The following is a 27,128-nucleotide window of genomic DNA, read 5'->3' as shown; positions in this document are numbered from 1 at the left end:
CATTGCAAAGCCTCTGATTTTACTTGCATTGGATAAATCCATGGAATCTACTAATATCATTAATAAAAAGAATATAATATTTATGCCCTGCTATGGAAGGAACAGGAGAAGGGCCCCGCTCATCACAATGAACAAGTGCAAGTGGAGATGAAGCATGAGAAGAAGAAAGATGAAAAGGAAGCCTCTTACTTTTTGCTAATTGACAGGGATGACAAAGAGAATGAGAATTAACTTCCTTGACTATAATATTCTTGTCACTATGAAGTTGCTGAACAATCTTTGAAGAAGGATGACCTAATCTATTGTGCCAAATATCAGAAGAAGCAACAAGAGAAGAAAACACAAATTGCAGCTCAGTAGAAGTAATGAGATACATATTATTTATCATTTTACCATGTGCAAGCAAAACATGATCATGTAAGCTTCTTATCTCATATCCATATGTATCAAAAGTAATATAGCATGAATTGTCTTTTGTAAATCTAGCAATGGATAACAAGTTGTATTTCACATCAGGTACATGCAACACATTGTCTAGTCTAAACTGGTTTTTGGTGTAACAAGATTTGCAAAACCAGTAAAAGAGATGGATAAGCTCTTACCATTGCCAACCATAACATGATCCTTGCCCTTATAAGTAGAAGTATTATGAAGTAAATTCTTATCTCCAGTCATGTAAGTACCGGCACCACTATCAGAAATCCAAACTGTGTTTGATGAATAAGGATCATCAATGACTGCAGCATCATTAACATTTAAACTGGTGAAAGCATGTTGTGAAGTACCAGCAGAATTAGTTGAAGTTGAATGATCCATTGAAGCATCAGAAGCAACAAAATTAGCTTGAACTTTCTGACCAGTTGAAGTACCAGATGGTGGATGATATCTAAAGAAACACCTTGTTGCAATATGCCCAGTTTTCTTGCAAATTTGACAGAACAATTTTGAATAATCCATATAAGGCCTTCTGTCACTGTTTGAGCTAGACCCATTTTGATAATTGCTAGTAGAATTATTAGAAGTAGAACCATGTTGATATTGACTATTCTTGTAATTTCCACCACCATTATACCCATTATTCATATTATGTCCACCATTTCTTCTGTTATTATTATAAGCATTAGAACCATTCCTTGAATAAAAATATGTGGCACTTTGATCATCATATAAAGTTGCACTTTGATGTTGTCTTTCCTCTGAGAATTGCTCATGAGAAAGTAGCTTAGCTTTCACTTCTCCAAAAGTATAAGGTGTCTCTCTGCTTTGTGAATATATAACAAAAATATCATATTCACTGCCCAAACCATTCATAACAAACATCATAAGATCTGTATCACTGACTTTCTCACCAATGGCAGCCAATGAATCTGCAATACTCTTAATTTTCTGAAGATATTGCACAATAGACATATTACCCTTTTTAATACTATGTAATTGATTTCTTAGCGTACTTTTCCTAGCTAGAAATTGAGTTCTAAAACTCATTTGAAGGAAATCCCAAATTTCTTTTGCAGTAGATAATCCAAGAACATCACCACTAACAGTTGGAGTAAAAGTAGCTTTAAGACAAGTAGAAATAAATTTATCTAATCTCTTCCAAGAAACCCATTCTGGGTTAACAATCTCATTACCATCAACCATTACTTTTTGAGGTGGTTAAGCAATTTCTCCACTAACATAACCATATAAATCACAAGAGAACAACACACCCTCAAATTGATCTTTCCAGAGAAGATAATTTGAATGATCTAATTTCATGGAGAAAAAATTTGATATATTTGTAAAAGAAAGAGAAGTTGAATTACCAGTGGAATACATTGTATTTTGATGTTGAGTGTTCGGTGAAATTTCTAGATCCAAAATTGAAGTACGACTGAAATCTCGATTTATATTGTTGTTGTTGTTGACATGTTGATGATTGATGTTGTTGCTGTAATCAGTTGATCGTGTTGCTACCATAAATTCTTCCAAGAACCCTAGAAAATTGATTTGTGGGAAAAATTTCTTGAATATGATATTACCCAAATTGAAGCTTTAAAAATTGTTGATAAAATTGTTATAAGCTATTTGAAAGAACCCTAAGAACGTAACATATCTGATACCATGAGAAATCTAGGATTTCATGATAATCAAGATACAGAGAATTGTAAGCAAAGAAGATGAAGAAAAATACTTTGTATTACAGACATAATGAATACATTGAAAGACACACAATGCAGACATATTTATTACAAAGGTTTTAATATGTCTGAATCAGACATATTACTCAGACAAAAAACTTATTCTGATTCAAAGCTAACTGACTCAAAGAACTAAGTCAAGTCAAAAGGATTTGACTTGATTTGACTTCCTATTATACATAGCTATTAGGAAATAGTAGTTTCTTTTGGAGTAATTCATTGTCTGACTTAATCTTCAAGAAGCACCCGCTTGAGATCGGCAGCAAAGGCTTGAGAAGAATCAACTGCAATCAAAAATCCATGAGAATGGGGTTGATGAAACCTGAAAATCTGGTTGTTATTGGCTGCATCTGCATTCAGGATGGCTTCAACTGGTAAAGGAGCATCTGACAGGGCAACAACTTGCAGGGGTTGTGCATCTAATACAATACTAAGACGATGCAAACACCCATGAGAACAACGAAAAAAGATAAACAATTAATTATAATTGAGGGGATTCATTTCAATTTTTTCAAAAAAAAAAACAACAAAAAAAAAGGTTAAACAACAATGATTTGGTCGTAAACGGAAAGTTTTTTACCTTGTAATCTTCTTTTCTCCTATTGATTTGGTCGTAAACGGAAAGGAAATAGGGGATGAATCTTTGTACATTAATCAATGTACACTAATTTAATGAGTAAAATTAAACACTTCAATGTGAAGATGAATATAGGAAAAGGTTTTTGAAAAATGAGAGATAATATTGGCAGGGAGAATATGATTCGAAGGCAGGGAGAAGCTGAATTTTCTTAATTGTTACTTTTTTTTTTGTTCTATGTTCTTTTACTTTACTATGTTCATGAAGGTGTTGACATAGTTCGAAATTTTTGAAAACCTTGACTGTATGACTAAAAGTTTGAAGAAAGTTATTAGAAAATATCTAAAAACTTCTCCCTGGGATATAAATTAGCCACAAGTTTTTTACTGCATTTTGGTTTTGTGTACCACTAGGGTATCTAGGATTTTTGTGGATACAAATTAGTGTGGAAGTATCAACCTTTAAACCAATGGGTAAAAATGAGTGAAAGAAGTTAAACTAAAATAGATAAAGACTGCATTCCTTTATTCTCATTCATTCTTCACTTTTGTGTCTGCACTTCTTCTAAAAAAGAGTATTGTCTTTTTCTTCTTTTAGGAAAACAATTACTTCAATCTGTCTTTATAGAGTTTTTTTTCATTGTTTTGGAATCATGCGCTATTCCTATAGAGGTGCAAATGCTAGAATAAGAAACAATGCTCTCCCAATTGTTAGCAGAGCATCGACTAGGGCCTTTACTACTGCACCTTTGGTGCCTTTTATTATATGTACTTTTCACGGGAAACATGATGTTACTTTGGTAGGTAGAATTTTCTCCACTGAGATTTTCAATTCCACAAAAATCTACAAAGCTTTAAAGTTTTTTTTGGGGTAAAAGAGTGTCCTTCAAAGTAAAAAACATTGTTGAAAACGTTTTTCAACTTACTTTTACAGACCATGAGATTATGACTGATGATAGGCGTCTAAAACACCATAATATTTATCTATTGTTTATGCTTTCTTTGCTAAGTTTTCTTGTAAAATATGTATCTTATGTTTACTTTTGAGTGTTTAGGTACTTTGGTGTCATTTGGAACAAAAGAAGAAGAAACGTCGCTTGAAAGGCAAAAAGGTTCAACTGTTGTTGGAGGCGGATTATTTCTCATTATTTGCTTTTATTCCTTCTTCTCTGTCTGCAAAGTATGTCGGCTTTAGTGATGCAAATTTCTGTCTGAAAAGCATGACAATTTAATGATGTAGAGCAATTGAAGAGAAGAAGTGGATCTGAGAAGTAAGAGATAGATGTTGTTGGGAGAAAGCATTCATTTGGAGCAAGGAGGGCGAAAGCGTTCAACGGCGAGTGCTATGCGGAGTCAAGTAAACGATAAGGGGCCGCTAGCTCTGGTTCAAAGGAGAGCTAATGGGCTGCCATCAGGTGGCCCATATCCATCAGTGGGTGCCTGTGTCTTTTTCCACTCCTACACAAGCCCTGGAATTCAGAGAAAATGAATTCTCACATTATCATTTTCCAACTCGAGAGAAACAGTGGCGGCTGAATTTCGAGAGTAGCTCAGGTGTTAATGGAGAAGAAGAGAGTTTCAGAGATTGAGAGAAGAAATCGGTGATGAAGATGAACGGGAAACAAGAGAAACAGAGATACTTCTGATCTATAAACTAGGATTTCTGTGGTGATTTTGAAATTAAATAATTGAACAGATCGATGGAGATACTGAGGTCGAAGATTTGATGGGTTAAAGGAGAATTAGGTAGAATGGGTTGTGATGAATTGGCTAGGGCAATTACAGAAGGTATTGTGTGTTACTGAAATGGGATTTGAGTTAAATCTGTGCTGGAGATGTGATGAAAGATCCACGGGAATTTGAAGTTGTTCGAATGGAGAAGAAGAATTGAATATATCGGAGCTGTTATTGATGATGAATTTGAGAGATTGAAGCTTAGATAGTGATTCGATGTTGCAGCCATGGAAGAGTGAACCAGGGTTTGATGGAAGGTAGAAGAATGGGTATCTGTTGGTATCCTTGAGAAACTGCAGTATGAGGATTTGGTGATGCTGATAATGGAGAGAATGTGAGATCTCAAAAGATGGATTGATGGAAGGAAGGAGCTGTTGCTGCTTGAGTGCCTGATACTAATGATTCATGGTCATTGTGAAGCTGCAAAGAATGTATGAGCAGTTGCAGGTGCAATTATGGGTTCTAGGTGTAAAGACATGGAGTTGATGCTGCCATAAAGAAGATGGTAATGGTGGTCTCTATAGCTGCTGTGCCTATGGGTTACTGTGAAAATCAGGAAGAGTATGAACTGAGATGGAGTCGCAGGCGGTGCTGCAGGTTATGGAGATTGTCCCAAGATGTATACTGTTGCCTGAACTGAATTGCAGGTATGGATCGAGAAGATGGTCAGCTACAACTAATGGTTGAAGTGCAGGTGATTGTGCTGAATGAACAAAGAAGATTTGGGTTTGAGTTAGGTCTGAAGTTTAAGCTGGTTGTGTTGGCTGATAAGGCTGTAGGTCATGGTGCGGTGATTCAAGCTTGCTTTAGTATTGGGATGTTCATTGAATGGATTTGAGAAGAGTTACAGGTGCTATCATTGCAGTCAAGAGTAGAGATCTGTACACTGATGTTGGTGGTAAGTTGCAACTGGAATAAGAGAGGTGGAGCTGTAAAAGGGTGCAGTGTTTGGTATTTGTGTTTGCTTGTTGCTGCAATGGAAGATTGAGGTTGCTGCTGGCGCTATAATGGAGTGATAAACGGAAGTCACAGGAAGTATTGGTGAAATTGAGCTGAATGCAAGAATGAAGTGATTGAAGCCATATTGCAGAGATAGAATTGGTATGAACAGGTGAAGGCTTAAGTAAGTGGCATTAAATGAATGTATGAATGTTGTACAAAAATGGGTTTTGGCTCGGGATTGAACTGAAACAAGAGAGAATGATGAACTCAGATGAGGATTTTGCTATACATGGAAGTAATGTGGCAGTAGAGATGGGTGCTTGCTGGTGATGCTAGAACTGGCAGGGTGCAAAGATGGGTTGCGGCAGAGCTGAGCCGAAGTTGATTAATGGTTGTTGCAGTTGGAGTTTGAGCTGGAGTTACAATCTAAGAAGTTAGCTGGTGGATGATGTTGGTGTTGTTGCTTTGAGCTGTGATCTGAGATGAGGGTCTGGTGGCATTGAGGAGAAACGAAGGAGATTGCTGGTGCAGTTGATTCTAGTAAAGGCAAAGCTGAAATGAAGTGATGCTGGTGAAGAGTGGCTGGTGGTGGATTGAAGACGAGTCTGGAGCTATTGGTTAATGGGTTATGAGGATTGCCTCTGTGTTGAGATGCTCTGAAGAATATTGTAGGAAAGAACATGGTGATGGGCTGGGATATGGAAGCAACAGTAATGCAGAACAAGGGTGTGCAAGAATAAATGCCGCCTGAATTGTGTCGTGTATGTGTGAGTTTGATGTTAAGTGGAAACAAGGAAAGTAAGCTGTCAGTTTTCCAGAGCTGACAAGCCATTGATGTTAAGTGGGCTGGACTTTCCAGTGTTGCGAGCCCGTAATGCAGACTTTGAATCTTTTCATACGGCCAACCTTTGGGATGTGACTGGTTTTTGAAAGTGGCGACCTTGGAAACTATTTTCGACCGGGGATCGAGGCACAGGACTTCGACAATTTGGAAAACTATTTAAGAAGGAATCTCGTACTAATCTTTTTTCTTCCACTATTTTTGGTCCTAGGGTTTAGAAACATGATAGGTTTTCTTTTCCTTCTTGTTATGAACTCCATGAACATGAGCTAAGTTTTTATTATTGGTTATGAAATAATTTGATTTCACACAACATGATTTCTTGTTTGATATATTAGTTTTGTCTCAACATTATTGATTATGATTCACTAGAAATATCGCCATATATGATTGAATGTTTGTTTTGTCAAGTTGCAAATTGGTAGAACTCACATGCATATCTATTGCTAAATTAGAGTTTATTATACGTAAATGTGATAAATTTCTGATTGCAAGTAGCGTAATTGTGAATATTGCTTGTAGTGGTACATCTAGTAATCACAAGTGAGTCATAACCTTTGTTAAATCGGATTAGTGCTTTTACACGTTCGATTGCTTTGATTGGCCTGATTTCATAGAACTTAGTGCACCTAGGGAATTAAACTTGATTAGTGCTTTTACACGTTAGGTTGTTCTCTTAGGTAGAGTTCATATTCACATCTTTTAATGTGTTTGTTGATGACAAGAGGAAATTAGCGGGATATTCTTGCGATCAAGGTATCCTAGGGCCTTTGATAATGAGAGATTAAATATCAATTCTAGTTATTAAGATAAAAACATGTTTGCGAATGAAAACGAAATCCTTAACCAATATCTTTACGTCTTTGATTTGCTTGTTTATTTCTTTGTTTGCTTTATTTTATTTTAGTTCATTAAAAATCAGAAATCCCCCCCCCCCCTTTTTACTTATAGGAAACCGAAACATATTGACAACCCAAGACCTCTCTGTGGGAACGATCCATTCTTACCCTTACTATATTATATATTTTGAGTAGTGAGAAAGTATAATTTATTTTTGACGTATACGACAACGATCAACTGACCTTCTTGTCTTCGATCCATGGCATATATTTGGAAATGCTTTTCCTTTAGCTGAATGCTATCTTGGTATGAAAATTGAGAGAAATGCTTTGAAATTTATAAAAGTTTGGGTACAGTTCCTAAATCTTCAAAGTTTTCATCGTAATGAAGCAATCATGGGTCAGATTGCTCGTCACTTAGGAATGGTCTTAGCTTTAAGGCCTACTAATGCTAACCGTGTGGGTGATGAGAATATGCTAGCTGAAATACATTTAAACATTGAAAGACCTCTAAAATTCGCTTTAAGAGTCAAAGTGGGTTCTAATCCGGAATCCATGATCTACATGTACTATCTAAATATTCCTTTTAGAATTTGCGATAACTGCTTCAGGTTAGGACATTTGATTGATACATGTGCACTTTTGAATAATAGAGAGCTAGAGGGGATTTATGATGTCAATGAAGTTACTGAGCCTGATGTAACTGAGTCCCAAAGTTGGGAACCAGAGTTTAAAGTCTTGTTTGAGGACCAAATTGATAACCAACTGGTTTCTGATGCTAGAATGACATCACCTGTAAATATCTCGCCTATTTCGGTCCTTAATAGGGAGGATATTTCAATTGAAGATATTTCTTCAGGAAACTCTAGAGATGTTGGTTTAGGAATTGGGGGTGAAGAGATAATGCTTGATTCTGATGAAAATACTGAAAACAAAAAAAGACTATTCTCAGAAATTTCACCAGATCTGGAGAATTTCCCACCAGAAACGGGTCTTCTACAAGTTGTGGTCGATCAGAGGTTATCATCATATGAAGCTAGACCGGAGTTTAATTTTGAAACTACTGATGCTCATTATTCTTTCTCAAAATATTTATCGGAAGAAAAAGATGAGTATTACACTCCGTATAGAGATTTAGAGATTGAAGAGAGTCAGACAGCCTTTAGAATGTCATTAAATTCACCAGATATCATATAACTTAATAGCTCTCTAGGATCTAATCAAGAAGAGGTTAATGATGAGGTTCAATCAAAAGTTACAATAGATCAATTTGGATCTTTCCTGGGGTTTGATAACTTAGAATAATTGGATGAAAACTTGAACAAATGTGGAGATGAGATAAAGGAAAAGGGGAGGAATCAAATCAATAAGGAAATGGCTGCAAATCATGAGGGAGACGCTGGGAAAAAACTTAAGGGAATCCAGGTAAGTACCATTAACTAAAATTCTAATTTTAATTAGTACAAGTTAAAGATTTGTTTTTGGTCTTTGTTGCTACAAGTATTTTGATGCCTTAGATTAAGTAGTTATCCAATAGTAATGCATTTTTGAATTACTGAAGACTGTTAGGTTACTTATTGGATAGATTTTTGATTATGTTGTTTGTGAATCCAAAAATTGATTTAAAATCATGAAAATCCTAGCTTCGAATGTCTAAGGATGTGGATCAAAGAAAACAAAACAACATTTCAACTTTTTGATTAACTCTGAGAAACCTGATGTGGTGTTCTTATCTGAAACTAAAAAGAAAAGACCAGTGGTAAGGAAATTCTTATCTGACTTCCCAAATGTGTTCATAGTTGACCCAGTGGGCATAGCAGGTGGACTTGCTATGGCATGGGTAGATGGATTCAACTTTCAAATTGTTCATTCAACTTCTAATATGATAAATGTCCTGGTTAAAACCAATTTTTCTGAAAAGGAATGGTTGTTAACAGGCTTTTATGGGTCACCTTATACACCTTCTAAGTTAGAATCTTGGAAATTTCTAGAGGAAATTGCAACAAAAGTTAACCATAAAAAAATGGCTTGGATGGTATTAGGAGACTGAAACCAAATCCCGACTAAAGAAGATAAATAAGGAGGACTACCTTTTGTTGAAAGTGAAGTAGAACCTTTCAAAAGACTCCTTGTTAGATCAGCTCTAGAGGATTTTGGCTTCCAGGGACCTAGATTTACATGGAATAACCATAGAGATGGTAATGAAAACATTCAGGAAAGGTTGGACAAAGATTTTGTGAATGTGGAATGGCAAAACCAATTCACTGAATCTTCTCTAAAGGTTTTAGTTTCAGTTGGTTCTGACCATTGTCCTCTGATGGTAAACATGGAGGGACAGAAAAAGAACAACTCTAATTTTTCTTTTAAATTTTTTGATACATGGTTAAAAGACCAATCTTGTCTTGATTTGATAAAATCCTGTTGGATTAAGGATAGCTCTAATCCAACTGATTCAATGATTTACAATCTTCTTAATTTGGGTAATCAACTAACTTTTTGGAGAAAAAATGTTTTCGGGTTACCAACAAAAAAGATTAGGAAGCTTTTAACTGAAATTGAAAACTTGAATAAACTAAAAGTTAGTGCAGGTTCTCAAAAAATGATTAACACTAAAATGCCGAGTCTAGAAAAACTTTACGAGACGGAAGAAGAGATTGCTAAACAACTTTCTAGAGATAACATAGTTAATTTGGGAGAAATAAATACTAGGTACTTCCACCTCAAAAAAATGAAAAGAAGGAAAAGGAATAAGATAAACTGTATTTTGAATGCTGAGTCTGAGGAGATTAAAGACAAGAAGGAAATAGCTGAAGAACTAAAAAAATATTTTGAAAACCTTTTTAAGGAAATGCCGACTGTGGAAAATGAAAACATTTTCTCTTATCTATCAGTAGGAGTAACTGAGGAAGATAACAGAAATTTAATGGCCACTCCTACGTATGAGGAAATCTGGGAGGTAGTTAGAAACATGAAACCAAACAAATCATCGGGACCTGATGGTTTCCCGATATCTTTTTTCAAACATAACTGGTCACTGGTTGGGGATCAAGTGGTCGACTTAATAAAGGATTTTTGGTTAACAAAAAGTTGAAACCCTGAATTGAATAAGACCTTTCTTTTTCTAATTCCAAAATGCAAAGAACCGATAATGGCTTCTGATTTCAGACCAATTGGTCTTCGTAATATACTTTACAAAGTGATTTCAAAATTGTTAGCTAACAGAATGAAAGGTTTACTTGACAAGATGATTTCGCCTTTTCAATCAGCTTTTCTTTCAAATAGACAGGTCTCAGATAACATTATAGTTGCACATGAGCTTATTTACGCAATGAACCATATGAAAACAAAAGAAAAAGGTTTAGGAGTTAAAATAGATATGTCGAAAGCGTTCGACAGAGTCAGATGGGCTTTTTTAACTAATGCCATGGAAAAAATGGGTTTTTGCAAAGATTGGTGTACACTAATCAGCCAATGCATATCAACTGCATCAATTGCAGTTCTCTTAAATGTCTATGCTGGTGAGTACTTCAAACCTACAAGAGGATTAAGACAAGGCATCCTTTGTCCCCCTACTTATCCCTTATTTGTGTGGAGGTTTTTTCAAGATATTTAATATCTAAAGAACAATCGAAGGAAATTCAAGGTTTAAAAATAAGTATGAATAACACTCCAATTTCACACCTTTTCTTTGCTGACGACTGTCTAATTTTCACAAAAGCAAATCTGCAAAGCTGTAAAAATCTATTAAACATTATTCATGATTTTAGTATGGTTTCAGGCCAGATAGAAAATTTTGAGAAATCAGGTCTCTTCTTTAGTAACAAGATACACCATAAGTTGAACAAAATGATGTCCAAACTTCTAAAGATAAAGAAAATTGATATCAAGGACTCTTATCTAGGAGTGCCTCTGTTTATCGATAAATCTAAACTGAAAACTGATCGAATTTTAGATAGTGGTAAATAGAGTTGTCGTTCACTCGGACTTGATGAAATTGAATTTTAGATTTAAATTATAAAAAGCAAATATATACAATGTTTCGAGAGGTACTAGGACTAGGATTCCACCAAATATTCAAATTCATGCGATTCACCTATTTATTCTAAACCATTATAACTCATTCAATACGAATTTTGACTCTATTTCTTTGCCTAAGGTAGATTCTTAAAATATTAATTGTAAATCTTAAGCATGGCATATCAAAAGAATTAATCCTAAGCATAAACCATCAAACGAAATGACAACTAATTAAGAAAAATCTTTTTCTAATTTTAATTTAATGCAAATAGTCATATAAATAATTAAATGAATTTACCACATGACGAATTTTGGTCCTCCGTACATCCCAGAGAAAGGTTTAGCTCCACATAGTGAAAAAGACGCTCAAAATATATTTTATAGCTCAAATGGTGTTTACAAAAAGAGAAAAAGAGAAAATCAAATTAAACCGGGAATTTGTAACGCTTATAATCGTTGCAAACCCACTGTTACAAAGAACAACTATAACTGTCGCAGGGTGACAGTGTTATCTCTAAAGCATAAACGACAGTATTTTACGACTGTCTCTGTGAGTCCGTTCTTCGTGTTCTTCACTATTTTTCTGCTGCTGCTACAGATTTCTCTGCAGCAATTTTCTCCACTCTGTAGCCTCCTCAATCACTCCATGCCTTCTCTGCTACAACAGCAACATATTTATACTCAACAGGGCCACGAATAATACATCATTACTCCAAAAAATCTCTCCATAACTCGGCAGTAAAAGAAAATAATCTTTGGATATTTTTCTTCCCTATTTTATCTTCTCACGTGTCTGCATCATTCAACCACCCTCTAACACGTTGAAAACCTATTTATGATAGATTCAAACACACTAACTACTCAGCCAGCCAAAGAAAATCCCATGAATGTCTCTAACCAACTATATGCTCCCTGTTTTCTTCTCTCCGACGATGCAGCCAAAATTCATCGGTTCTGAAGGACTTACCAGTCCTATTTAGACGAAACATGCCCAATCCGATAAACTATATTGTTTTAATCTCCCAAAAAGTCGTCCAAAACAAACAACAATATCGGGTTCTTTAAAATACGTAAACTCCCTGAGTTATTCAAACTGAATTTCCAACCAATTCTAATCCAAAACGTTGATCATACCATGCTTGTGAAGCTTAATCAAGTCTTGCCAATAAATTTTAGCCATTGAGTCTACTTAAATTGCCTCCAAAATTCGAACCCTAATTCTGTTTTGCTGAAGGACTTTTGCCAAAACCAGTATTTCTTCAAATCAAAAGTTCAGCACAACCCAGCCAAAGTTTATGAAATCCATCGATCATACCAAACCTGTTAAGCCTTAACAGACTCACCCAAGAAGTTTCAGCGATTGAATCTCATTATTCACACCACAAACACAAACCCTAATTTTGTTCCATTGAAAACCAGTTTTCCCGCCATTTTTCAAATTCAAAAGGTTGAAGATGACCTCCCCTTATCCAATCCGGGAGTGTGAATAGCAATTAGGATGCCCCTTAGTGATTGAGTGCCCCTTATCCAAAACTGAGAGTCCGAATAACATGTGTCCTCCGAGGTACAAAAGCCACTTTTCGAGCAACTTTCTCCATAAGAGCTTATTTCACAAAAACACCTACAAACAAGTTTATTAGTGATAAAATGAGTCCCAGCTAATGTATTTATGGGTGAAAAATGCGTCGCACTTTCGTGCTCATCAAATTCCCCCACACTTACATTTTGCTAGTCCTCGAGCAAAACAGAAAACTGACCCGCTACACAGCTGCTCATATAATAGGAGAGAGAGAGACCCGCTACACAGCTGGTCATATAAAATTTATTTATTTTTAATTTTTTTCAGACCCGCTACACGGCTGGTCATAACATGCAAGAAAAAAGAAAAGACCCATTACACAGCTGGTCATAACCCTAACAATCATGATTTATTTTTTTTCCAGACCCGCTACACAGCTGGTCATAACATGCAAGAAAAAAGAAAAGACCCGCTACACAGCTGGTCATAATTTTTTTTTTAAGACCCGCTCAACAGCTGGTCATAAACTACCTACAAACCTTCAGTAGACCCGCTCAACAGCTGATCATGATTTGCAATAAAACTCTTGAAACACTAAAGTAAAAAGTTAACCAATCCCCCTCACTTAAAGAAACACTCAGTTAACACTTGTATCGGATCTGATTAGTCCAGATACAAATAAGTGGAACCATGAAATCATAAATGCTGATTTTCCTCATATTATTGCTCAAACTATCTTGAATATTAAACTTTTTGTGGATACGAATGATACTTTAGATTAGGATAAACCTAGATAGAAGTTAACTAGGAATGGCATCTTCACAGTTAAATCTTTATATGATAGGTTGTGTGGTAAAACGAAAGAAAACACAGAAACTGAAATTTTTTGGAAGAAATTCTGGAAAACTAGAATGCCACAGAGAATAAAACTATTTCTTTGGAAATGTATGAATGATGCTTTGCCAGTAACAGAAATTCTGAGTAGACATATGCATGATGTAGATAACATATGTGTTTTCTGTAATGATAAAGTAGAATTTGTTCATCATTTGTTGTTTGATTGCTGGTATGCCAGATCAATTTGGATGCAGCCACCTTTTGTTGGTGGCACTAATTCAAATTTAGTAAGAAACTCTTTCATTGATAATTTCAATTGGTGGGAATCACAGGGAGATGAGGTAATAGAGATCAATGCAACAAAATGTTGGTTTATATGGAAGGAGAGGTGTAATAGGGTTTTTGAGGAAAAAAATGTTTCTTCTTTACAAACTTCTATTATGATTCAGAGACATCTAAATTACTGGAACTGTGATACGAGAAACATGATACCAACTAATGATTGTCCTGCAATAAAGCAAATAAAGACTGTACCTTGGAAATGTCCTGAACACAACTGCTTTAAGTTAAATTATGATGCTTCTTGGATTTCAGGATCAGTTTATGCTGGCTTTGGTCTAATACTTAGAGATTATGCAGGAAATGGGAGACCAGCTAAATCTGGAGTATTCTATGCTGCAACTGCAGAAAAAGCGGAAGCTTTAGCTCTACTGTATGGAGCAAGGTGGGCCAAAGATACAAATTTGGCATATTTCTGGATGGAAGGGGACTGTGAAAGAATTGTAAACTTCATCAAAGGAAAGGAAATAATGATGGAATGGAGAAATCAGAGGATTGTCAAGGAGGCAGTGCAAATTCTAGTGGATTGCAATAACTTTTTGGGCTTCAAATTTACTCACAGATCTGGCAACTCTACGGCAGATAAATTGGCGGTAGAGGCAAGAAAATCTTCAATTTTTAATAGCTGGGAAGAAGATTTACCTGTCTTTTCAAATATGTTTTTAATTTTAGATAAGTTAAGTAATCAATATGAAGGCATTAATAATACCAATAGGTTGTTGTCTCAAACTCAGAACAGGGCTTGTCCTGTTCTGATAGCATAGACAACAATCTGTCTGTCTGTGTTTCTCGTTTTGTTTCTTCAATGCATTATCTTATTCTCAAAAAAAAAAAAAGTCAATCAATCAAGAAGAAATTTGAAGAATGAGAATTGTTGAGGCTAACATATTGTCGACGAAAATAAGAAAAGGAAAAATCAATGTACATATAAAATTCTTGACATAAAATTCTAAATTACTGAAGATAGCGTCTTATTTTGTGAAATCACTGAAATGTGTAAATAAAGCCTCATTCATGAAGGTTTAAATACACCCTCTATTGGAGGTGCGGTGCTTTTATATTATGAAACACAATAACTTTCTAAAAAGATTATTTTTGATACAATTTACACCAATTTCTCTCTTCTTCTTTTTTCCCTCTCTTTCCATAAGTTTTACATGAATATAATAATTAACCGAAGAAACCATCAAATGATAGTAACTAGAGATTAGCAGTTACATATGCAAAGTCTTAATCCCTTAGATCTAACCCTTCTTGTTTTCAATCCTTCTTCAATATCCTTCATCATTCAAACTATTTAACTAGATAGGAAACCAGCGATCACCAAGACGGCTCCACCAAGAACCAAACTGGCACCCGCACGTGTACCAACAGACTTTGATTTATCATCTGCAGGTTTATCAGCAGCTGGAGCATCAACAACAGGACCTGCAGCAGGTGTGGGAGCATCAGCAGCAGGTGCATCAGCGGGTGATGGAACGTCGGCTGCTGGAGAATCAGCTGCTGGTGCTGGTGCAGGTGATTTAGAAGATTTAAGAGCCTTAGCTGGTGCAGGAGTTGGAGCTTTATTTGATTTAGTGGGGGCAGGGGCGGGTGCAGCGGAAGGTGGTGGTGGTGGAGATGGTGGTGAGTTGTCAATTCCTTGTGGAATTATGAGAGAGCTAACTTCCAATACGGAAATGTTATATGGTTGAGCCGCCACTGATTTAACGAGCTGGGCATTAAGATGTGCACCTTTAACAGCTGAACCAAAAGCAACCTCACCTGAGCTTAAAACTGTAACATTCAAGAACCCTTGTTGTCCATCAGCAATACCACTAGATTAAAACAATGTGTGTTAAGGCATATAGCACGTGTGTTAAGTAACACACGTTTATCTTGTCAACAAGTCTTTTGTATTTTAGGAAATTGGTTTAGGTTTGGAAACTATCTTACCTTGTAGTTCAAGGAAGACTTTGTATATATATGCATCTTGTAAAACCAATTGTAATACACGTCAAGTTAATAACAAAAGAACAAGTTTTCTGTTAAGTCTTCTCTTCTTAAACTCTTCTATCTTCTGTTAGTTCTAAGTTAAACTCAAAACTCTACCTGTTTCAACTTGGTATCATCCTAGTTGATCCTCATGTCTTCCGCTGCCTCAATATCTTCTGTCGTTTCAACTATAATCAACTCATCTCAATCAATGATGGCTTCATCTGTTTTTTCACAACCTCACCATATTATCACTGTCAAACTTGATGACACAAATTACTCTTTATGGCGTGCTCAGTTTCTCCATATCTCCAAGGTTATGAGCTCGATACTTTTGTTACCGGTGCCAATCCATGCCCGTCTCCCACTCTTCCCAACAATGACAACCCGAATCCTGCGTACGCTCCTTGGTTGAAGCAAGACCGTATTCTTCTTGGCTGGATTTTCTCCTCACTAACTCCCGTTGTTCTCCGTCAAGTTCATCGTCTCACAAGTTCTCATGTTGTTTGGTCTTCTCTTGACTCTCTTTTTGCTTCAAAATCAGATGCGCACATTCATCACCTGCAACGTGAACTTAGGGCTTTATGCAAAGGATCTCTTTCTATGAGATATTACATTGATCGAGCTCGCAACATTGTTCACAATCTCGCTGCTGCTGATACTGTTGTTACTGAGTCTGAGTTACGTCACTGCATCCTCGCTGGCTTAGATACTGCATATGATGTTATTGTTACCTCTCTTACAACTTCCATGGGAGCCATGAAACTAGAGGATTTCATCACCTATCTTCTTACGTTTGAACTTCGTATTGAAAACCAAGGAAAGTTACTGAACTCCCAGCATGTTGCCAATATCGCCGCACCAACCTAGCTCGTCCGTCTGCTTCAAACTACTCACGTTCTCCTGCTCGGCCCAGTGCAACTTCGGCCCAAAATTTGTTCTCTCTGAACAACCCAGCTCGTCACCAACATCAGACTTCCCTGCTCGGCCCAGCTCCATCTCAGACTTCCAACTCTCGTTCAGAAGTGAAGATACCCTGCCAATTATGTAGTCGCAAGAACCATGAAGCTAACGATTATTGGAATCGCTTCGATCGTAGTTTTCGTCCTCCTCGAGGTCAGCCACCAACCTATGCTCCTCGTGCTTATGCTGCTCGAACTGGTTTATTACCTACTCCTCCGTGGACTCCTGACAGTGGTGCTACAGATCATATAACGAATGATCTTTCTCATCTTCAATTTTCCAACGAATATACTGGTCCTGAACAAATTCAAATGGGTAATGGTTCTTCTATTCCAATTTCCAATGTTGGATCCTCTTTTTTGGGAACTCCCAACCGTAAGTTGCAGCTTCGTAATGTTCTTCATGTACCACAAATTTCACATAATCTATTGTCTGTTTCTCGGTTTACTACTGACAATAATGTCTTATTTGAATTTCATCCAACTTTTTGTCTTGTGAAGGATCGATGTACCGGTAAGGTTCTTCTTCGCGGCAGTAGGAGGGGTGGTCTCTATCAACTTGATGATTCGTTTCAATCTTCTAAAGCCTACATAGGGGAGCGTGCTACCTTACAAGATTGGCACTCTAGATTAGGACATCCAATGATGCGCACAGTGCGTAAAGTTGTTTCCCAGTTTTCACTTCCAGTTTCTAGTCAGACTATTAAGTTTTGTTCATCTTGTCATGAACATAGGAGTCATAAATTACCTTTTCATTCCAGTAAAACTACTTATTTGAATCCATTAGATTTAATTGTCTTTGATGTTTGGGGACTTTCTCATATTTTGTCTAATGAAGGATACAAATATTATGTCATATTTATTGATGCTTTTAGTCGTTTTACTTGGATGTTTCCTATGTCTCAGAAATCTGATGTCTTTTCTATATTCTTTTTGTTTCAAAAGAACGTTGAAAATCTTTTTAATCGCAAAATAAAAAAAATTCAATCCGATAATGCACTTGAATATCGAAAACTTACTCTGCATCTTCAACAACTTGGTATTTTTCATCGATTTTTTTGTCCGCATACTTCTGAACAAAACGGTTTGGTGGAACGCCGTCATCGTCATATTCGTGAAATTGGTCTTACACTTCTAAACATGGCTTCTGTACCATCCTCATATTGGTATGACTCTTTTTACACTGCTTGTTTTTTAATGAACCGTGTTCCGTCTACCTCTATTCATAATACTTCTCCGTATGAAGTTCTTTTTGGTCTCCCACCAGATTACACTTTGCTTCGCGTATTTGGTTGTTTGTGTTATCCTCACCTACGTCCATATAGATCTCATAAGATGGAGCCACTTTCTTCTCCTTGTGTTTTTATTGGTTATAGTCCTTCTCAAAAAGGCTACAAATGTCTCCATATCCCTACAGGACGGATATACGTTAGTCGTCATGTTGTTTTTGATGAGACCACTTTTCCTTTCGCCACTATATCACAGCCTTCTCCGGTGTCGACTCCTTCACAGGTAACCATTTCTACCCCCTTGACTCATTCTTTACCACCGGATTTGTCTACTCGCTCTCGGTCTCTTCTGCTCCCACCTCCAGCACCAATCATCAATGACAATCATCCGCATGTCAGACAGTACAACTCATCAGCCGCCAGCAGTCACCAAATTTAGCCGACAACACCAATCATTAGTAGTCAGCCGATAGCATCAATCATTAGTACTCAACCGACATTACCAATCATTGATCCGACATCACCAATCATTAGTACTCAACCGACAGTACCAATCACTGAGCCGACAACACCAATCATCCAGCAGCCACAACCGACAGTTCCAATCACTGCTATGTCGGATTCAGTCGTCACTAATGATGTTTCGTTAACAAATTCTGGTGAAGTTTCGTCGACAAATTCTGTATCCAGTGAATGGGCTCCTACTTCTACTGTTGTTACACATCCAATGGTAACAAGGGCCAAAGATGGTATTTTTAAACCAAATTCGAAATATGCCTTGGTATGTGATTCTCTTCTCGAGCCTACTTGTATTTCACAAGCTCACAAAGATCCCAAATGGCATACGTCTTCCGATGATGAGATTAATGCTTTACTTCGAAATGGTACGTGGTCGTTAGTAAAATATGATCCTTCTATGAATGTTATTGGATGTAAATGGGTATTTCGTATTAAACGCAATCCTGATGGTACGATTGCACGACGAAAGTCACGCTTGGTTGCAAAAGGATATAATCAGCAAGAGGGTATTGATTACTCTGAAACGTTTAGTCCAGTTGTTAAACCATGTACTATACGTATTATTCTTACATTGGCTTTGTCTTCCAATTGGCCTATTCGTCAACTTGATGTGCAGAATGCCTTTTTGCATGGAGAACTTCACGAAGAAGTGTATATGAAGCAGCCACCTGGCTATGTGGATCCTCGTTTTCCTACGCATGTATGCAAATTACACCGTTCTCTTTATGGCCTCAAACAAGCACCCCGTGCGTGGTATCACAGGCTTAGTACCTTTTTGTTGCAAATTAGTTTTATCACTTCGAAGTGTGACTCGTCCTTGTTCATCTACAACGGTTCTCATGGTACTATCTATTTGCTGGTCTATGTGGATGACATTATTGTTACTGGTTCTAATTCTACCGGTGTTAAATCTATTCTTGATCGTCTACAACAAGAATTCACAATTAAAGATCTTGGGCTCTTATCTTATTTTCTTGGAATTGAAGCAGTTCGTACATCCTCAGGATTGTTTCTTTCTCAACAAAGGTATGCTCATGATCTTCTTATTCGTGCAAAAATGGATGGTGTTAAGCCTATTCAAACACCACTTAGCACTTCTGGGGATATATCTTCTGATCGCAGTACTTTATTAACTGATGCTACTGAATATCGTAGTATTGTTGGAGCTCTACAATATTTAACTTTTACTTGTCCGGATTTGGCATATGCTGTTAATAAGGTTTGTCAATTTATGCATGCACCTACTGTGTTTCACTGGAGTTTAGTAAAACGCATCCTTCGTTATCTTAAGGAAACGTCTACTTTTGGTATACTTCTTCGACCATCTCGTTCTCTACAATTATCTTTCAGTGCATATACTGATTCAAATTGGGCTGGTTCTCTTGAAGATCGACGTTCAACCAGTGGTTATTGTGTATTTTTGGGTGGTAACATTATCTCTTGGAGTGCTCGTAAACAGAAAACTGTGTCACGTTCTACCATTGAAGCAGAATATAGGGGTCTTGCTATTGCTACTGCTGAAATTATGTGGATTCAATCACTTCTATCAGAACTTCGTGCTTCCACTCAATCACCTCCGGTTCTATGGTGTGAAAATCTGGGTGCAACTTATCTTACTGTTAATCCTATATTTCATGCAAGAACGAAACATATTGAGATTGATTATCATTTTGTACGTGATCAGGTTGCTTTGAAACTTCTTGATGTCAGATTTGTATCTTCTAAGGATCAAATTGCAGATATCTTCACCAAACCTCTATCTAAAGATCGGTTTTCTCTCTTAAGGTTCAAGCTAACGGTTCAAGATCACCCGTTACGCTTGCGGGAGGGTGTTAAGGCATATAGCACGTGTGTTAAGTAACACACGTTTATCTTGTCAAACAAGTCTTTTGTATTTTAGAAAATTGGTTTAGGTTTGGAAACTATCTTACCTTGTAGTTCAAGGAAGACTTTGTATATATATATGCATCTTGTAAAACCAATTGTAATAAGTCAAGTTAATAACAAAAGAACAAGTTTTCTGTTAAGTCTTCTCTTCTTAAACTCTTCTATCTTCTGTTAGTTCTAAGTTAAACTCAAAACCCTAGTTGTTTCAACTATGTGGTTAAAAGAGCCGTTTTCTTTGAAAGCTTGTGAATTTTTTGATCATCAAAGTAATCAAGAATTACATGCAAACTCATAACATCTTTAATCACATTTTTCGATTTTCGTTCTAATGATTTCATGGCAGAGTTAGGAACAGCAAGTACGGTAATCGTTTGGCGTCTGTTGATATCAGAAGCAAGATTTGCTTGAGTCAAATAGCTGTTGAAGGTGCTGTATGTAGGATCATAAAAAGCAAGTAGTTTAGTGATATTAAAAGCTTGGGCAGAAGAAATGTAAAGAAGGATAAGAGAGATGCATAAGAGAGATCTAGGTGCAGATTGGCTATCCATCTTTGCTTGGAATTTCGATGAACAGCCTCAATGAGGATGAGAGGTAGAAGGTACAGAGTTTTTATATACAAAAGAGATTGTAACCGAAATCTAAATTTGGTGTGGTTTAGAAGAAATGTCTTGATGGGTTGCAAAAATTGTGGAAAAATAACTCTGTTTGGTTAGAATTGTATCGACGCAACGAGATGTCGAGGATTGCGAACTAAATTTGCAATGTTTTGGTTACAAATTACAAGAAAAGTAACTTGAGTTTTTTGTAACTGTTTTTTGTTTTCTAGTTTTAGATGTTGGATTTCGTAGGGTGATTATTGAGGGATGTTGGTGATTCTTCCTAGATAAATTTGAAATCTGCCGCTTTTACTAGTGTGGCAAAATCTGGTTTTTGTATATGCACTTCTAGGTACATGTTAGATAAAACCTTGGTAGTGATATATAATTTGATAAAACGAACCTTTCAATCTATTTATTCTGAATTAATTGCAAAGAAGCAATAACAAGAAAGAACATTCATTGCTTTCATCATAAATAGAGAGGAAGAGGGAATTTAAGGATGATAGAGATGACTCCATCAAGAAGGCTTTCCAAACATGACTTAGTTGTGTCTCTATCACTCTTAAAACCTTTATTCTCTTCCTTCCTTCTTCTTCTTCTTGAGTTCTGCAAAAGCTTCAAAAACCCTTCAAATCTACGAAACCAACCCCAAAACAAGAAACAACCACTACGAATACAGCAACGACGACACCAGAAGTCATTACTCTCGAACCCGAGGACTTACTGGCAGAAGCACCACCAGGAGCATCCTCAGCAGCTGGAGCATCGGCAGCGGCTGGAGCGTCAGCGGCAGCAGGAGTCGGTGAAGGAGGAGAATCAGAAGCTTTTGGCGGAGAAGCCTTTTTTGATGATGTTGGAGCTTTATCGTCAGATGTCTCTGGAGGTGGAGATTTTGATGGTGACTTGGATGGGCTGTCAGCAGAAGGTGGTGTTTTGGACTTTGATGGGGATGGTGCAGCCGCCTTTGGCGCTGGAGGAGTATTAGAGTTCTCAATGCCTGGTGGCATGATCAGAGAACTAATTTGCAAAACTGAAATGTTGTAAGGTTGAGTTGTAATTTCCTTAACGAGATTAGAACTAAGAGATGAACCTTGAACAGCAGAACCAAATTTAACTTCTCCAGAAGTATCAGTAACATTTAAAAACCCTTGTTGACCATTAGCGAGTCCAGTGGATTGAAACAAAGTAGTAAGATGAGCGGTCTTGTTTGGTAGTTTTTGTAATCTGGATTCATCAAAGTAATCAAGAACGGCATGTAAACTCATGACTTTCTTAATCACTTCACTTGATTTTCCTGATAATGAAGATGTACCCGAATTATCAACTACAAGAACAGTTATCGTCTGGCGTGCATTAATCGTTGCGGCGACTTGACTTTGAGTGAGGAAGTTGTTATAGTTACTGAAATCTGAATGAGAGTTGAGAAGCTTAGTAATGTCAAAAGCTGTTGTGAAAGAAGATGATAGAAGGAAGAGGGAGAAGTAAGCAAGGAAAAATTGGGATTTCATTTTGAGTATATAAATGCTGATTCACAATGTAAAAAGAGCAATCAACTGAAGATATATATAATGTTTGAAATTGGATTCTAAATTTAGTACTGCCTTCAGTAGCCAAATGTTTTAAGTTAAAAAATAGGTGTTAGAACTGTTTTTGGGCCATTTTGTTCGAATCTGTTTGGAGAAAAGAACTTTTGATACCAAGGAAGTGGATAGTTGAAATTGTCCACTGAAGTGCAAATAGAATCACAAAGAGTAAGTGTCCATATTTGTTGACCTACTCATGAAATAGGTGATCGAAACTCACCTAAAGACACCAACAAGGATTTCTCAGATTCAGATTTTCTGAAACTTAAGGATTGGTTGGCAGCTACAGTTTGACACTCCACAGTCTATCATGGGATGTTAATAACAAAAGAAGGAAATAGGTTATAAATGATGAAAATAAGCAAGCAATCACACCATATAAAAGATAATATTTGCATGAAACTTCAACAAGAATGTCAAGTTAATACCTTCTGTTTGCCATGGCTAAGCTTGTCAGATGCAAAATGATAAATCCATGTAAACAGGATTACAATTAGGTTATAACCGATCAACTGTCATGTATTGATTAGAGCTTCAACAGCAAAAGCAAAAAGACACTGGAAATATAACAAAAACGCGAAGCTCGTAATCAAAATATCAGAAGTGAACCCTGATTGCAATCACAGAGTCTGGAGGCTGGGGATAATTTCTATGCACCAAAATGTACAGCACCATCTAGAGTAAAAGTAAACTTTCAAGCTACTGGGGCACTTTTTATCTTCCCAACTATGTCAGCAATGACATCCTCCATGACAAGGTCCGTCATCGGCTTGAATGGTCGTTTCAAGTCCTGCAGTTGAAAAGCAAACAAACAAGAAATCTATCAGGTTAAGGAAGATTGCCTTTATGATACATGAGATTCAGTTCAGGCTCTTCATTGCTTTTTAAAGCAAAGAGATTCCCAAAGCTTTTAAGATATGCAATCTCTGAACCAGCAGAAAACAAAAGGTTTCTTTTGGATTTATTCCAGCATAGTTGTGTCCTTGTCATATGTTGTTCGAATCTCAGTTTCTACATGTGACTCTAGATGCTACAGAAACATTCCTCAGTATCTCATGCACCCTAATAGTTAATTTTAGAAGAACTTTTATCAGTTCTAAGCATGGATATCCTTTATATTCAATAGCTACCTAAAGCTGGATGTTATCAAGTTGATCATCCTAAAACAGACCATTTTCTAATGGTAACATTAAAACAAGTCCTTCTATAATTCTAGCTCGAGTTCTGATTCAAACCATACAGATCCAGTAAAGTGGAGTACAATAAATCCTGACTATGAGAGGAGATGCAACAAAGACCCCACATACACATGCAGTCTATTAGTTTCAGGCAGTAAACAGTTTCATCTTAACGTTAGCGTCTGCTAAACAACAAGCTAAAATGTGATGCCATGAGCTGCCTTAATGAATAGAAGTAAGACACACAGATTGTACTTAGTGGCTGAAGAAAGTTTACCAGAAGAGAAATGAAAGTTTCACCACCTTCCTTGCGAATCTCAAAGCATCCCCTTCTCGGCTGAAAGGTAATTTAAGTCGTAAGTATCTGACATGATATTAGGTGGAATATGATCCAGATCCATATGGTAAGTGCGATAAATGAGAAAAACATATGAAGATCCAAACTCATGAATAGGTAGCTAACTAGCTTTTCAATAGTCAGATATAGCTATATATGATTAGTAACCTCACCCAAGAAGGCTCATTGTTTTTGAGCACTGAATACATATTTGAGTTATGGGCCACTTCACAATAGATAAACGACAGGAGAGATGGTCACCAATTTGCAACCAAACTGTACAGAACAATTCACCTAACAGCTAGCTCTTCTTTTGAGATTGTCTATCTTATTTTCTCTACCAGCTTACCGTTTGCCAAACAAATGATGGTAGATAACATAACGAACATGAATACCAATTTTTTGCATCAACAAATTAGATGATCAACTTGGTAGTTGCTAAAACACATCATACATGTGCATGCATTAGACAGAACACGAGGCGAAACTACTTGCTATAGGATACAGAGGAAGATCAGGATTTCTTAATTCCAAATATAAAGAATAGCTAACTAAGGTATGCGCGTACCTTTTCTGGGTTAATTACAACATTGATTCCAGGAACCCCATCCTCCAAGCCAGCTTTCACCTGATGAGCCCTTACCTTGAATCGATTGCATTGTTTGCTACAGCAGGAATGTATTACATGGAAAGTATGAGTACTATAGACTAGAAAACATATGTTGTTATGTGGCAACATGAAAGGAAAACCAACATCGGCAACACCAAAGCATAAGAACAATATTGAGCATATTACACCAGTTATATCGAAGCCCGACAACACCAGGAAAGAAAAATCAGAAATATAAATTAATAAGGCTGGAGGATTTGGACCATTCTTGGGAAACTTATATGGTGTACACAAGAAAGCTCAAATCAGTTTCTATTCATGGTTTAGCATTCTTAGAGAGTACGAAAATGGTTTAGTCATCAATGTACTCAGAGAATTGATGAATACAATAAACAGAGAAGTAGGATTTCCTCTTTTGCGCTAGATCTGATTATCCTTAGTACCCCTTTGTAATCATTTTTATCTCAATCCTACAAGGAATCAGAGCGTTGTTTATCCATTTAAGTATGACGTTACAAATAACTTAAGGTTCATACCCATTGATTTCTAGGGACATTACAGGAATCTCATCAATTAGTGGCAACAACTTAATTAACACAGGATGTAAGGTTTACAAAGACTCTTGGCTTAAAAAAAATTATTCACCTTAAAATCTTATCAACAACGACACATACACCACAGAAGAATAAATCATTTTGAACTACTTCCAAAACGTGCTTAAGAAAACAAAATACAAAGTGATCCCCTCAAAATGTCAAAATAATATAAGGAAATTAAACCAAAAAACCCATTCTTAAAAGACCCCACTGTTAAAAGATCCTGAAAAGCTAAAAATTACACCCTGTAAGCAAAACCAAGCAGATTTGTGTGTCACAAGTGCAAAAATATGTATAAATCGAGAAACCAGTAGCACAGATGGAAACTTCAATCTGATTTTAAAGGAAACAAAACATTCCAGGAAATCAGATTAGGGCTTTAGTTTTCTCGACTATCCCTTTATAATCCAGCATACTATCTAACAAAAACCCTTTTCTAGATTCAATAGATAAATCTCTTCTAACAAGATGGGTTTCAAACTTCAAAACTCTCTGCAGAAATAAACAGATAAAAAAAATGTCTAGGGTTTGAAGTTGTCATTGAAGCCCAAATGTCCTATTCCAAGGAATAATAGCGAAAACCCATACATGGGTTCTTCGAATTGTTACTATAAAACACGGATTTAGAGAAAAAAAATACATAGTAGAGAGAGAAACAGATAAAAAAAATGTATTACCAGTGCTCAATAACAACAGTACTTCCTTTGTTCTGATCCTCAGGATCTTCTTCAGCTTTTGCTGCTGGTGCTGGTTTCACTTGTTCAGTTTTGAGCTTCTTCTTCCTTGGTTCTTTCGCTAAAACTGGTGCTACCTTAGTCTCAGGATCGTTCCTCCGTTCACGTCTAGCAGTTCTTGCATCTTTGCTAGACGATTCAGCAACTTGTTGCTCAGCTTTCTTTGGCGCCATTATCAAAAAAACCTAGAAGCTCTAATCTCTCTCCCTCTTTTTTCTTTGAAAGAGAAACTACTGACAGAAATGAGAGTGAAACCTGGTTGGTTCCGGGTTGTATTTGTAACCAGATGGTCTACCCCACTAAACTCACTTTTTTTTCCCGCCAATTTTTTCCGGAGATATTCTAACAATAACCGTTAAGTACATGTTTTATGTTACAGCGGTATCATCTGATTGCGCCACGTATAGACTAGACAAGCACCTGACACGTGGCAGAGAAAGGAAGATATGGTTTGGGAAGAGACCAGATTGGTCATTATTACCGCTAACTGATTCAATAATGTTTTTGGATTTTATTTTATTTTGCAAGATCCGCAAAAAATTTGGTGGAGGTGAGTCTCGATGGTTGATATTATTATCCGGTAATTTTATTATTGTATTATAATAATTTCTTACAGATCGGAATTCTAGACATGAATGATTAACTAATTACTCAACCAATTGTGTTAATATGTTAAATTACATTTCTTTAGAGGAGTGTGCACATAAACGATCGTAACAACAAAATCTACCCTACTGCACCTTATTTTTAAGAAAATATAGCATATCTGAATTTTAATTTGTAAAATAGCAAATAGAGCAATCTCTTTACATTGTATAGCCAAGGTCATTTGTACGTAGGTTATGTGTACCATTTATCAGGAAGTATGACAGGATTAATTCGTCGACGCTCATGTATAATATTATTTTTTTGACAAGATTACTTCGTCAACTCTCGTATATAGTTTTCTTTTTTGTTTTTTCTATAAATATATATAGAATAAAAAATTAGGTGACAATAGGACATCATGAGTCACTTGGTCAAGTTGAAGTTGCGATTTCGCCTATTAATGTTTAAACAACAGTTCTAGATTGACCGAGATTTCCACTTCGTTTAG

At 36.5% G+C, this 27,128-nt stretch overlaps 2 protein-coding genes and 1 pseudogene across 2 annotated transcripts; all 3 read right to left on the bottom strand.

Moving 5' to 3' along the window:
* Nucleotides 1-15,121: 15,121 nt before the first annotated feature.
* LOC113360494 lies at nucleotides 15,122-20,960 on the bottom strand (annotated as a pseudogene).
* Nucleotides 20,961-21,350: 390 nt separating this feature from the next.
* Nucleotides 21,351-22,516, bottom strand: LOC113362006 (fasciclin-like arabinogalactan protein 14). The gene has a single exon (XM_026605034.1). It carries the CDS (start codon nucleotides 22,500-22,502, stop codon nucleotides 21,612-21,614), a length of 891 nt encoding a protein of 296 aa, XP_026460819.1. The 5' UTR covers nucleotides 22,503-22,516; the 3' UTR covers nucleotides 21,351-21,611.
* Nucleotides 22,517-22,954: 438 nt separating this feature from the next.
* Nucleotides 22,955-26,264, bottom strand: LOC113362005. The gene is made up of 4 exons (XM_026605033.1): nucleotides 25,976-26,264; nucleotides 24,661-24,757; nucleotides 24,033-24,092; nucleotides 22,955-23,367 (listed from the first exon to the last, which is right to left on the bottom strand). The coding sequence occupies exons 1-4, from the start codon at nucleotides 26,203-26,205 to the stop codon at nucleotides 23,272-23,274; spliced, it is 483 nt and encodes a 160-aa protein (XP_026460818.1). The 5' UTR covers nucleotides 26,206-26,264; the 3' UTR covers nucleotides 22,955-23,271.
* Nucleotides 26,265-27,128: the final 864 nt, after the last annotated feature.

The sequence above is a fragment of the Papaver somniferum genome, chromosome 3 (genome assembly GCF_003573695.1).
Source record: "Papaver somniferum cultivar HN1 chromosome 3, ASM357369v1, whole genome shotgun sequence".
NCBI classification, from domain to species: Eukaryota; Viridiplantae; Streptophyta; class Magnoliopsida; order Ranunculales; family Papaveraceae; genus Papaver; species Papaver somniferum.
Note: the sequence above shows the minus strand (reverse complement) of the source record. Positions and strands in the feature narration are given on the sequence as shown.

What these genes read in the sequence shown, in the direction of transcription:
- LOC113362006 (XM_026605034.1), bottom strand. Translation starts at nt 22,502, where the DNA reads ATGAAATCCCAATTTTTCCTTGCTTACTTCTCCCTCTTCCTTCTATCA.
- LOC113362005 (XM_026605033.1), bottom strand. Translation starts at nt 26,205, where the DNA reads ATGGCGCCAAAGAAAGCTGAGCAACAAGTTGCTGAATCGTCTAGCAAA. An exon ending in ACTGTTGTTATTGAGCACTG is followed by an intron (nt 24,758 to 25,975) that starts GTAATACATTTT and finishes TTCCTGCTGTAG; the next exon opens with CAAACAATGCAATCGATTCA. An exon ending in TTGTAATTAACCCAGAAAAG is followed by an intron (nt 24,093 to 24,660) that starts GTACGCGCATAC and finishes ATTACCTTTCAG; the next exon opens with CCGAGAAGGGGATGCTTTGA.